The sequence below is a fragment of the Meles meles genome, chromosome 8 (assembly GCF_922984935.1).
Source record: "Meles meles chromosome 8, mMelMel3.1 paternal haplotype, whole genome shotgun sequence".
Lineage (NCBI taxonomy): Eukaryota > Metazoa > Chordata > Mammalia > Carnivora > Mustelidae > Meles > Meles meles.
Genome location: NC_060073.1, coordinates 56,889,688 through 56,902,534, shown reverse-complemented (window position 1 = coordinate 56,902,534; position 12,847 = coordinate 56,889,688). Strand labels below are relative to the sequence as shown.

At 44.8% G+C, this 12,847-nt stretch overlaps 1 protein-coding gene and 1 pseudogene across 1 annotated transcript; both read left to right on the top strand.

Annotated features, from left to right (window-relative positions):
* The first annotated feature begins 342 nt into the window (after positions 1-342).
* Positions 343-1,305, top strand: LOC123948729 (olfactory receptor 52B4-like). Its single transcript, XM_046015891.1, has one exon. It carries the CDS (start codon positions 343-345, stop codon positions 1,303-1,305), a length of 963 nt encoding a protein of 320 aa, XP_045871847.1.
* Positions 1,306-10,683: 9,378 nt separating this feature from the next.
* LOC123949809 lies at positions 10,684-11,646 on the top strand (annotated as a pseudogene).
* The last annotated feature ends 1,201 nt before the right edge of the window (positions 11,647-12,847 follow it).

The window sequence follows — 12,847 nt, the reverse complement described above, 5'->3', positions numbered from 1 at the left end:
TGTGAGATATGCCTAAAGCTCTAATATTCACAAATAATATTAGAATAATTCCCCTTAAGAACATATTAAAAAGAATATGTATTTTTAGGGCTCCTGAATGGCTCAGTGAGTTAAGCATCTACCTTCAGCTCAGGTCATGATCTCAGGGTCCTGAGATTGAGCCCTGTGTCAGGTTCCCTGCTCCTGAGTCTGTTTTTCCCTCTCCCTTTGCCCCTCCCCCTGCTCATGCTTACTCACTCTCTCTCTATCTCAAATAAATAAATAAAACCTCTCTCTCTCTCTCTTTTTAAGAATAGGTATTTTGTAAACAGAAAGTAAGATCCCAGGCCATCCGCTCCAGGCATGACTGCCTTAAACCACACTGGTGTTAGCCACCCGGTCTTTCACTTACTGGGCATCCCTGGGCTAGAGGACCAGCACATGTGGATTTCCATCCCCTTCTTCATTTCCTATGTCGTCGCCCTGCTTGGGAACAGCCTGCTCATCTGCGTTATCCTCACAAGGCTCAGCCTCCGGGAGCCCATGTACCTCTTCCTCTGCATGCTGGCCGGAGCAGACCTTGTCCTTTCCACGTGCACCGTACCTCAGGCCTTGGCCATCTTCTGGTTCCATGCTGGGGAGATCTCCCTGGATCGCTGTATCACTCAGGTATTCTTTTTCTCTTCCACTTTTGTCTGTGAGTCAGGGATCTTGCTGGTGATGGCGTTTGACCGCTACATCGCCATATGCTATCCTCTGAGATACACTGCTATTCTTACACCTGCTCTGATTGGGAAAATTGGAGTGACTGTCTGTCTGAGAAGTTACGGTACAATTTTCCCCGTAATATTTCTTCTGAAAAGATTGACTTTCTGTCAAAATAATATTATTCCACACACCTATTGTGAACACATTGGTTTGGCCAAGTATGCTTGTAATGATATTCGTGTGAACATCTGGTATGGATTTTCCATTCTAATGTTAACAGTAGTTTTAGATGTTGTGTTGATTTTTGTTTCTTATGTGCTGATTCTCCATGCTGTCTTCCGCATCCCTTCTCGAGATGCTCGCCACAAAGCTCTCAACACATGTGGCTCCCACATCTGTGTCATTGTCCTCTTTTATGGGCCTGGGATCTTTACAACCCTTACTCAGAGGTTTGGACACCACATTCCTCCTCATACCCACATCTTGCTGGCTAATGTTTGCATGCTTGCCCCACCTGTGCTGAATCCTATCATTTATGGGATCAAGACCAAGCAAATCCAGGAGCAGGTGGTCCATGTGTTGTTTACAAAGCAGAAATCACTTTGGTTTAAAATCTGAGTTTTTGGACTCTCCAGCCATCAGTGAGGTGGTCTCTGGAAGTGGTGGGTGGGAGGGATCCGCTGAAATACTCGGAAATGGCTCAGTGAGTTCTGTCTGTGGGGCAAGTTCACCAGGGGGTTGCAGGACTTACTCCTTCATCGTCAAAACAACCTGAGCACAGCACTCCCATTGGAATGAGCAAGCCGGTTCCTGCAAAGACCCTGGGACAGGATGTTTTGATTTTCAGAAGTCTTATATCCTTAATGACTCTAACATGATCTTTAGAAATAGATGAATTGAGAGCTGTGCTCTGGACTGGGATTTTGTTCAGCTCTTCCTCAGTGAGCTTCCTCAAGCTCTGAGATGTCTTGTCTTGTGATGTCTCTAAACAATCATATACTCCTTAATGCCCTTCATTTTGGCTAATGACATTCTTAGAAACAGTGATTCCTATGTTTTATAGTTATCCCTATTACATTATAATTTATATCCTGTCAACATGCATGTCTGTAATAAGAGAATGTAAATGAATTGTGTGTTTTGTATTTGGCAGAACAACCTCTGAGGGGATTGAGGGAATGGACACTGGTCCCTCCTGTGGTTTCTGAGGGGTGATGTGTGCTGGGGGATGATGAGGAAGGGATCCTCCAATCTCAATGTCAGGCCATGTTCTTCAGTGATCCTGTCTTCATTGGGGCATTCAAGGATTTAGTGAGCTGACTCCTGATGTCCTTTATGGCAACACTGCCCATGTCACCTCCATCGGACACCAGGCCATTAAGGCCTCACCATTTCCAGATCATGCCACATTCTCCATGTCCCTGCTCTGCCTTGGGATAACCTCCATTGGCTTGTGGAAATGCCTGTTCCTCCTTCCACACCCACTTCTCACCTGGTCTCCCCTATGACATGCTCTCCAACCACAGCTCTCTAGTTGGTACATCCTCTCAGAAAAAGATCGCGTGCTGTCCATGTTTCGTTTTTAAATATGCATTTAATTAAAAATCTATGTCCTGGGTGCCTGGGTGGCTCAGGGGGTTAAAGCCTCTGCCTTCGGCTCAGGTCATGATCTCAGGGTCCTGGGATGGAGCCCCACATCGGGCTCTCTGCTCAGTAGGGAGCCTGCTTCCCTTCCTCTCTCTCTGCCTGCCTTTCTGCCTCCTTGTGATCTCTGTCAAATAAATAAAGCCTTAAAAAAAAAAAAACACTATGTCCCTTGTAGAAAATATTAGAAATTATGAAAAAAGACAAACATGACATGGAACTCATAACTCCATAAACGTACAGTCCCTGAGCAATTTTATTGTTAAAATTTTGTCTCCTGTGGTGACAGATCTGTATCTGTATACGTACATATCTTTATCTGCATCTGTATCTATATCTGTGTCTATATTTTTTTCTCCATCTGTATCTACCACTTGATTTACTTCTTTATCTACCTGGAAAATATTATATGATACATATATAAAATACTGATTGTACTAGCATATGGTTTGCAGCTACTTTTCCCTGGCAGTACTTGTTGACATTGTTTCTAATACATATGCATTTATATAATCAATTACTGTGTCTGCATAATATTTTACTGCAGGGTTTTACTGTATTTTATAAAACACTATTTTTTAAGCCTTTTTTGTGTGGCATTATGACTATATATTTACAACTTCAAAGCTCAATTCTATTTGCTGTTTAAGTATGTAGTTCAGATACATTTAGATAAATTATTTGTTAAGTATTATCTTTCAATATAAGGTGCAAATACTCAGTGTAAGACAGCTGGAAAACAACAAATGTATAGGGAAAATCCCTAGTCAGGAGAAAACCACTGGTAACATTTTAGTATATTGCCTTATATTCATTGTTCTTTGCATATATTTTTTTAAACATTTTAAATTTTATTAGACATTTAAAGTGTTCTGTTTTTAACTATGCATTTTAGTGTACTTTTCTTTCTTTACATTTTTTTAAAGATTTTATTTATTTATTTGACAGAGAGTGAAGTCACAAGCAGGCAGAGAGGCAGGCAGAGAGAGAGGAAGCAGGATCCCTGCTGAGCAGAAAGCCCCACATGGGACTCGATCCCATGACCCTGAGATCATGACCGGAGCTGAAGGCAGAGGCTTAACCCACTAAGCCACCCAGGCGTCCTATTTTTTTTTTTTTTTTTTGAGTGTAGTTGACACACAATGTTAGATTAGGTTTGGGTGTGGAACATAGTGATTGCACAAGTCTAGACACTGTTCTGCATTCACCACAAGTACTGCAATAAACACTGGGTGCATGTATCTTTTTGAATTAGTATTTTCATTTTCTTTGGGTAAATACCCAGTAGTGCAATTGTCGGGTCATAGGGTAGTTCTCTTTTTATTTTTTATTTTCATTCTTTAAGCCTTTTTAAAAATTTTTATTTTTTTGAGAGATATACAGAGACAGAGCACAAGCAGAGGGAAGGCAGAGGGAGAGGAAGAAGCAGACTCCCCGCTGAGCTGAGAGCCCGACATGGGGCTCATTCCTAGGACTGGAAATTGTGATCTGAGCCAAAGGCAGATGCCCAACCATATAAGCCACCCAGACACCCCAGGTTAGTTCTATTTTTAATCTTTTGAGGAACCTCCGTACTGTTTTTCACAGTGGCTGCAGCAGTTTGCATTCCCACCAACAGTGCATGAGTGTTTCTTTTTCACCACATCCTCGCCAACAGGTTGTTTTTTGTGTTTTTGATTTTAGTCATTCTGTTCAACTTTTTTCTTATATAACATTGGAAGTAATGACTTTCATGTTCTTTGCATGTTGGAACTAAAACTGCAAGTCTCTGATATTCTTCTCTAATTCTCAGTAGTTCTCTTTCACTAGAAACTCTTACTCTCTTTGCCCAGCTAAGTGTCCATTTTTGAGTTTGCTTGTTCACATTTTGACCGACAGTGGCAGAGGAAGGTTCCAGAGTGCTAGGATGGGTGCCCTGAGCAGCCATGTAGGTGGGTGGGTCAGCATTGCCCTTTGCTTAGAGAGCCTCGCTCTTTCACATCAGGAATGAGGTAAGGCCTGTTCTGTGCCTCCAGCAACAGAGGTCAAATGGTGTCGCCATACTTGGCAATATCCCCCGTTCTTCTGGCATTTTCACTGCGGGTTATCCCTTACCAACTTCTGAACTGACACAAATAGAAGTAATGAGCTGCTTGACCAAGTTTTTTCTGGTCCAGTCCCTTCCTTGTCAGGAATTTTTCAGTCCCCCTGCTCCCAGCGGATGACTTTTGCTGAGGGAGGGGATATCAAACAGACACACCCAGTCTCTCTGCACGTGGACACACACCTTTATCTCCAGCACTCATCCGTGGAAACTGACAGCAATCAGCTTATCTATTTCCTTTGGACCCTTGAATACCAGTCAGTTTATCAGCACAATGCAGCACTGGCTCTTGAATTATTGACAAAAACTCTCCAGGGACAGTCAGGTCTTTCATTCTTTGAAATTCCCAATTCCCCAGTTCAAGATGAGAAAGTGGTTACAGAGGAAAAAAAAAAAAAAAGACTTGAAATAGCGAACCCCAGCAAAAAGATCTGCAAGCTAAGGATCATGCTCTTTTCCACAGAGCCCTCAGCCCTAGAAATGGCCCCCTCTGCTGACAAGACCAGGAAGCCTGCAGTTGCTTCCAGTTTTTCCATTTTCAGGGAAAGACCAGAGAAGGGATCCGAATTTAAAAAAAAAAAAAAAAAAAAAAAAAAAATCGTGTGGATTCTCACCACCCAGGAATCAGTTTTAGGACTTTCTCCTCATTATTTCTGAAAGTGTATGTGACAGGAATGCCATCTCTTATCTCTGGGGCCTTAGGACGACGCCGGGCCATAGTTAGAGATGACATATCCACCATGAAAATTTGGGGGGATTCAGGAGAAACTCAGGGCATAAAGAACCTTCAGTCTGCAGGACTGGTTAGTGAGCAAGCAGCAGTATCTAGAGCCACCACCAGAGGGCGATCAGAAGTTTCTCAACCCTGGGAATCTGAGCTCGTCACTGGAATACACCTAGGATCTGTGCTCATTTATGTGAGATTATGATCTTCCCTTTGTTTGAGGACGACGCTGGGCAATCTCTTGATACTGATTGTACCCCAGATCTGTTTTGGCTTTGTTAATCTCAGGACCCTCAACCTTTCCCCCTCTGTAATGTCTCTCCCAAGCTGTGCACCTTCCCACTGGCTCCTGATGATGACAAACACCACCGAGGCAAATCAGCCGATCTAGGAAATACACCAGCAAGTCCTCCGCCGCAGATAAGAACGGGATCAGGCCCCATCCAATCCCCAGTTAAAGGATCTTTCCAGAGGCTCTGGGTGGTTCAGTGGGTTAAAGCCTCCACCTTCAGCCCTGGTCATGATCCCAGGACGCCCTGGGGCTCTCCACTTAGCAGGGAGCCTGCTTCCTCTTCTCTCTCTGCCTGCATCTCTGCCTACTTGTGGTCTCTGTCTGTCAAATAAATAAAATCTAAAAAAAAAAAAAAAAAAGATCTTTCCAGCACACTTTTGGGAGCGTTCCTTGAAGAAGGAGCCTATAATCAGTTGGCTGCAGAAGGCCCCTGATCATCAAGATTCAGAAAATTTAAAACAGAGCATGATTCGATATGTTACCAGGTGTTTGGGGTGTAATTCCCCCTTCTTAATTTTTTGAAGTTGGCATTTTTTTTTTAAGATTTTATTTATTTGACAGAGAGAGATCACAAGTCGGCAGAGAGGCAGGCAGAGAGAGAGGAGGAAGCAGGCTCTCTGCAGAGCAGAGCGCTGGATGCGGGGCTCTATCCCAGGACCCTGAGACATGACCTAAGCTGAAGGCAGTGGCTTAACCCACTGAGCCACCCAGGCGGCCCGAAGCTAGCATTTTTTTACCTTGAGCACATTCCACGATACCTTGACCCTGAGGGTTGTAGGGAATTCCTGTTTGTAATGTGACCTGAAGAGCAGCACAGAAGGACAAAAAGGCCTTACTAGCATAGGCAGGGGCATTATCCATTTTAATAATTTTCGGAAAACCTGAAATAGAAAAGGCATAGAGGCAATGAGCAATTGCATGCTTAGTTGCTTCTCCCATTCCGGCTGAAGCAACAGGGAAATAAGAATAAGTGTTGGTAATAACATGGACATAAGATTGTTTATCAAAAGGGGCACCTGGGTGGCTCAGTGGGTTAAAGCCTCTGCCCTCGGCTCTGGTCATGATCCCAGGGTCCTGGGATAGAGCCCCGCATCGGGCTCTCTGCTCAGCAGGGAACCTGCTTCTTCCTCTCTCTCTGCCTGCCTCTCTGCCTACTTGTAATCTCTTTCTGTCAAATAAATAAATAAAATCTTAAAAAAAAAAGATTGTTTATCAAAAGACGGAACCTGAGCAACATCCATCTGCTAAAGGTGACCTTAACAAACCGGGAGTGTTAATGCTAAAGGACGGAACAGGGAGAAAGTCAGGGCAAGCAGGACAGGACTTTATGATCTGACGAGCAGCCTCTCCAGTGAGAGAGAATTGTTTGTGAAGAGGGGAAGCATTTTGATGATGAATAACATGAGACTAAATGGCCTGATCGACCTGTACAATTGTGAGGAAAGGTGCATGCATGGTCCTATTGGCTTTTGAGCTTCCACACACCAAGGAACTTGGGTGTAAAGTGAATGAGCTTTAATGTGACTGATGAAACAGGGAGCAGAGTGAGTTCGATTAAGTTTTTGCAAGCTTAAAATTGTTGCAGGAGAGTAGCGTTGAGGGTAGAGCCAAAAGTTGCAATTTCAATAGTCACAAGAACAGTGAGCATGTATTTACTATCTGTATATAAATTGAAGGGGTGGGGTGCCTGGGTGGCTCAGTTGGTTAAAGCCTTTGCCTTTGGCTCAGGTCATGATCTCAGGGTCCTGGGATCAAGTCCCGCATTGGGCTGTCTGCTCCAGCGGAGAGCCTCCTCCCCCCTCTCTCTCTGCTCGCCTCTCTGCCTACTTGTGATCTCTCTCTCTGTCAAATAAATAAATAAAATCTTTTAAAAAAAAAAATTGAAGAGGTGAGAGGAAACATGGGTGACGCCCATTATAACTGCATGTAGTTCCCTCAGTTATGCTGATGAGAGAGAGACCTGTTGGTCATCAGTTACTACGTTACTACAGCAGCAGTACCTGAAGCGGATCCCTCCGTAAAGATGGTGCATGTGCCACGAATTGGCTGAGAGTGAGTAACCTTGGGGAATACAAACTGCGTAGTCAAAGTGAAATGAATTGACCAGTCAGAAGGTTAATGGGAAGAAATCTGTCCAAGAAAATCAGCCAAAGTAATTCTGGAATCGGAGAGATAAAATTGCCTGAGCCACAAATTTTCAACGGAAAGTAGGGCTGTTTGCCATCCCTTGAGGGAGATCTTTCCACTGATAGTGTACCATGGGAGTGTAAAAGCTAATCGTTTCTGATCTGAGGGGTACAAAGGCTTGGTAAAGATACAGTCCTTCAAGTCTAGAACAACAGGGTGAAAATGTAAAGGGGGAAATAATAACAATATGGTTAGGAGCATGGGCCATGACCTTAATTTCACCAGTATAATCAGAGTCAATGACTCCAGGGAGAACAAAAAAATCCCTTCATGGTCAGGCTGCTGCTTCCTAAAGGCAAACTAACAGTATCAGAAGGAGGTGATCCAAAAATTCCAGTAGGTATGGCTTGGGGACCTATTTTAGGGGTTAATACGAAGTGAGAGGAGGCACTGAGGTACAGTCCTCAGCTTCCTTTGGTAGCCCAGGACAACTGGGATATTCGGGCTGGGGGGGGCGGGGCGGGGGGGGGGGGATCTGTGGTGGATACACAGACATCACTCTCACTGTTTGACAGGGCAGGGGCCAGCCCGGAGTTCCTTTCCTGGGAGTTCAAATCCCTCTGCATTATACTTAAATTTACATTTATTTGCCCAATGTTTCCCTCACTAAGGAGGAGGGCTGGGTTGGGTCTCTTGCGTGCCAGCAGCAAGTGCTACTCCCTGCATATAAGACGGTCCAATATCAGCACACAACCTGATATAATCTCACAAATCACCCGCTTTCTATAGGAACATCTAGCAGTCTGGCAAGCAGCATCAGCATTTTTATAGGCCAATTGTTTTACTAAGATCACGCCTGCTTCTCCATCCACTACCAAACAATCAACAGCCTCCAAGAGGCGAGAAACAAAATCCTAATAAGGTTCCTCGCATCCCTTTCTAATTTTACTCAATTCCTCCATCTTTCCGCCAGAGTCAGGCAGTCGCCTCCATGCTTGTGTGGTGAGGCGATTAATTTGGTCATTAAGCAGCAGCTGAATACATGAGCTGCGAATCTGTAGGTGCATGTTGACCCTCTCCTACCTACCTAGCAAAAGTTAGATTATTTAAAAAAAAAAAAAAAGTTATATTATGTAGGCAATTCCATTCAGCTTGCTCGGAATCTCCTCGGAACAATCTGATTTGTATAACAAATAGTCTCCCAGACAGAGGCAGGCACAGCAAAGCATCACCCATCTTTAGGAGGAATAGCCTCAGTAGCAGAGCTATCCACTAAAGTTAAAGTAAAAAGACCTCTAGGGCCGTGCTTGCACCAAATGGTCTTTAATTCTTCAAGAGTCTTCAAAGGTAGTGGTTGATGCTCTTGAATGACCTGACCTTGAGCATGGACAGTCTCCACGACTGGGAAGCAGCTAAAGCCTGTGGTCTCCTCCCCACATCCCTGTGCCTGCAAAGTGCCCATGGTAAAGGAGACTGGACTGGAGTTTTGAGACAAGATCCAGCCCACTGTACACGAAGAGGAGGAGGCCATGAAGGGCAAGCCAGTGCCAGGGCGGCAGGAGGGTGTAGAGGGAGCAGCAGTAAAGGCTAATTTAGAAAAGGTAGCAAAAGCCTCACTGAGGTCCTCCTTATCCTCCTCCGCAGTATCAGAGGGAGGAGGTGATTCCCTTCCCTTTTCATACTTTCCTTCCATCCTCTAATTCTCTTTTGTATTCCTCTGGCGGAGGCTCATCCTTTAGCGTGGAGGGGTCCATTTCAGCCTCTGCGTAAGTCTTGACCCGCGCATCCATAGGCCCATTGTGCTTTCCATGCTTTGGACCAAGACACTCACGGACCAGCCTCCACAAGGGGAAGGTGTCTACTGGCACGTGCAAGGGGCCACGAACAGTATAAATGAGCTCGCAAAAACAATGCCCAGCCTTTTCTCAAGTAGATGAATTAACTGTGCCCTCCTCTGGAAACTAGGGACTGTTATGCCTGAGTTTTCATGTCTGAGAGACCCCAAGGAGCCAAGCACCGATGCAATCACACAAGGGTTTATTTGACAAGCTTAAGCTTGGGCCCAAGTATACCCAACACAGCGGAGTAGGGACTTGGACCCCGAGGTGACATGCTTAAGCTTGGGTCCAAGTATACCTGATGCAGCAGTGTAGGGACCCCAAAACAGATTACAGTCACAGTTTTTAAAGGCAGAGTAGGGGTGGACTCTCGGTGGCCACGGGCGGGTGAGGACAAAGGGGATTAGGGATGGCGTAAGTCTCTAAGGAATTTTGGAAGCAAGTTCTCCAGGACCTTGAGGGGCTAGCTATTGTTGGGAGAAAGGTTATTTATTACCAATAACAAAAATCTTCTCATGAGACCCTTTTTTTTTTTAAAGATTTTATTTATTTATTTGACAGAGAGAGATCACAAGTAGGCAGAGAGGCAGGCAGAGAGAGTGAGAGGAAAGCAGGCTCCCTGCCGAGCAGAGAGCCTGATGCGGGACTCGATCCCAGGACCCTGAGATCATGACCTGAGCCGAAGGCAGCGGCTTAAACCACTGAGCCACCCAGGCGCCCCATCATGAGACCCTTTAGATGTATATCCGTGGGCCATATACTTGGGAATGATTCTCAACACTATCTTGGAGGTTTAGAGATAAAGGAATTGTTAAAGTAGACTTACAAGATCCTGGTCAGACCTGTTGGCATTGGGGTTGGTCAGGCTAGGATTGTCCTTAGCAAAATCTCAAGGTGAGGGCAGTTAAGTCCCCAGGGGAGAGCCACTCTGTCTGTTTCAAGGGCTTGTCAATAGGTGAGGAATTTTAATAATTTTCTTCTGCCTCTGTGTCCCATATCAGCTAAACTTGAGGTGGGATGGCCTTAATTTTCTCGGCCTCCACAGGACAAACATCCTGGACATATTGTGAAAAATGTTCAGTTGTGGAGTGTGGACGCGACAGCCCTGAGCCTTACGCATAGATTTTAACATTTGTACTAGAAGCTCTCTCTCCTTGGAGCCTAACTGTCCCATAATTTATTTCTCCTGACTAAACATCTCCCCACAATAAGAACATACTGCCCGCTCCTTTCTGCCCGTGGATGCCGCCGAGTAAGCATCGTTAAAGTCTCCCCTCCCACCACCGTCATGTCTAAGTCAGAGTCTCCCAAAGAGCCTGAACAGCTGCGGAAGCTCTTCATTGGAGGTCTGAGCTTTGAAACAACCGATGAGAGTCTGAGGAGCCATTTTGAGCCATGGGGAACACTTATGGACTGTGTGGTCATGAGAGATCCAAACACCAAGCGCTCCAGAGGCTTTGGGTTTGTCCCATATGCCACTGTGGAGGAGGTGGATGCAGCCATGAATGCAAGGCCACACAAGGTGGATGGAAGAGTTGTGGAACCAAAGAGGGCTGTCTCAAGAGAAGGTTCTCAAAGACCTGGTGCCCACTTAACTGTGAAAAAGATTTTTGTTGGTGGCATTAAAGAAGACACTGAAGAACATCATCTAAGAGATGATTTCGAACAGTATGGGAAAATTGAAGTGATTGAGATCATGACTGACCAAGGCAGTGGCAAAAAGAGGGGTTTTGCTTTTGTAACATTTGATGACTATGATTCTGTAGACGAGACTGTCATTCAAAAATACCATACTGTGAATGGCCACAACTGTGAAGTAAGGAAAGCGCTCTCTAAGCAAGAGATGGCTAGTGCTTCATCCAGCCAAAGAGGTCTAAGTGGTTCTGGAAACTTTGGTGGTGGTCATGGAGGTGGTTTTGGTGGGAATGACAACTTTGGTCGCGGAGGAAACTTCAGTGGTCGAGGTGGCTTTGGTGGCAGTCGAGGTGGTGGTGGATATGGTGGCAGTGGGGATGGCTAGAACGGATTTGGTAATGATGGAAGCAGCTTTGGAGGTGGCGGAAGCTATAATGATTTTGGCAATTACAACAATCAATCCTCAAATTTTGGACCCATGAAAGGAGGCAATTTTGGAGGCAGAAGCTCTGGTCCTTATGGTGGTGGAGGCCAATACTTCGCCAAACCACGAAACCAAGGTGGCTATGGTGGTTCCAGCAGCAGCAGTAGCTACGGCAGTGGCAGAAGGTTTTAATTACTGCCAGGAAACAAAGCTTAGCAGGAGAGGAGAGCCAGAGAAGTGACAGGGAAGCTACAGGTTACAACAGATTTGTGAACTCAGCCAAGCACAGTGGTGGCAGGGCCTCGCTGCTACAAAGAAGACATGTTTTAGACAAACTCATGTGTATGGGCAAAAAAAACTCGAGGACTGTATTTGTGACTAATTGTATAACAGGTTATTTTAGTTTCTGTTCTGTGGAAAGTGTAAAGCATTCCAACAAAGGGTTTTAATGTAGATTTTTTTTGCACCCATGCTGTTGATTGCTAAATGTAATAGTCTGATCATGACGCTGAATAAATGTGTCTTTAAAAAAAAAAAAAAAGAACATACTGCCAGCGCATGGGGAGTTCCTTCACCTCTTCACTTTCACTTTAAAGGCGTTTTCTCCTTTGTGGGCACCTGTTGGAGCGCCACTTGTCGTGAACCAGCGTGAGAAGTCCAAGGGAAGACCGAGAGAGAGACGGGTGGGGAATTAAGAAAGACAAGTCAGAAAGCTGGGATCAGGAGGTCTCCATAGGCTGGTAGCCCAGTGGAGTCCCAACATACATGAGAGTCTTTATTTTATAGTTCAATAACAAGAATGTTTATCAAGGAACTTGAGGTCAGACGACCACAAGTTCCACACGGCTGCCTTGCTTCAAAACAAAAGAGTTTATTCGAGCATATTTACAGAGGGACTCAAGGACCCTGTCAGCTTGACCCAGAGCGCTTATGTAAGCCAAAGCAAATAGTGAATTACCTGCAGGCATTTGCTGAGCTAGCCCTTGGCAAAACTCCCTTGACTGCAAGGACCCTGTCAGCTTGCCGTCAGTTCCTCACATATACCAAACTTGCTTGTCCTTCCTTTCAGGCCATTCTTGTCTCCTGGAAGCATAGCTCAGCTGACAGTGACATGCCAGAGAAACTCTTGATACCCTAAGAGGAGTTTCCAAAAATGCCATTTTCTTCTATGTTTAATATATTACATGTTGGTAGATGGTTGTTAAGGAAATAATAAAAAGATGGCAAAGTCATTGCATGGTTTCAAGCCCACTGAATTCATAGAGAAATCAGGTATAAGGAAAATGGGGAGAAAAAAGTGAATAACATATTAGTGATGAAAATTGGATGTTAATCACACAGAAGTGATGGACAGTGCTGAGGTAATTTACACACCCAAACTAATGATTTACAC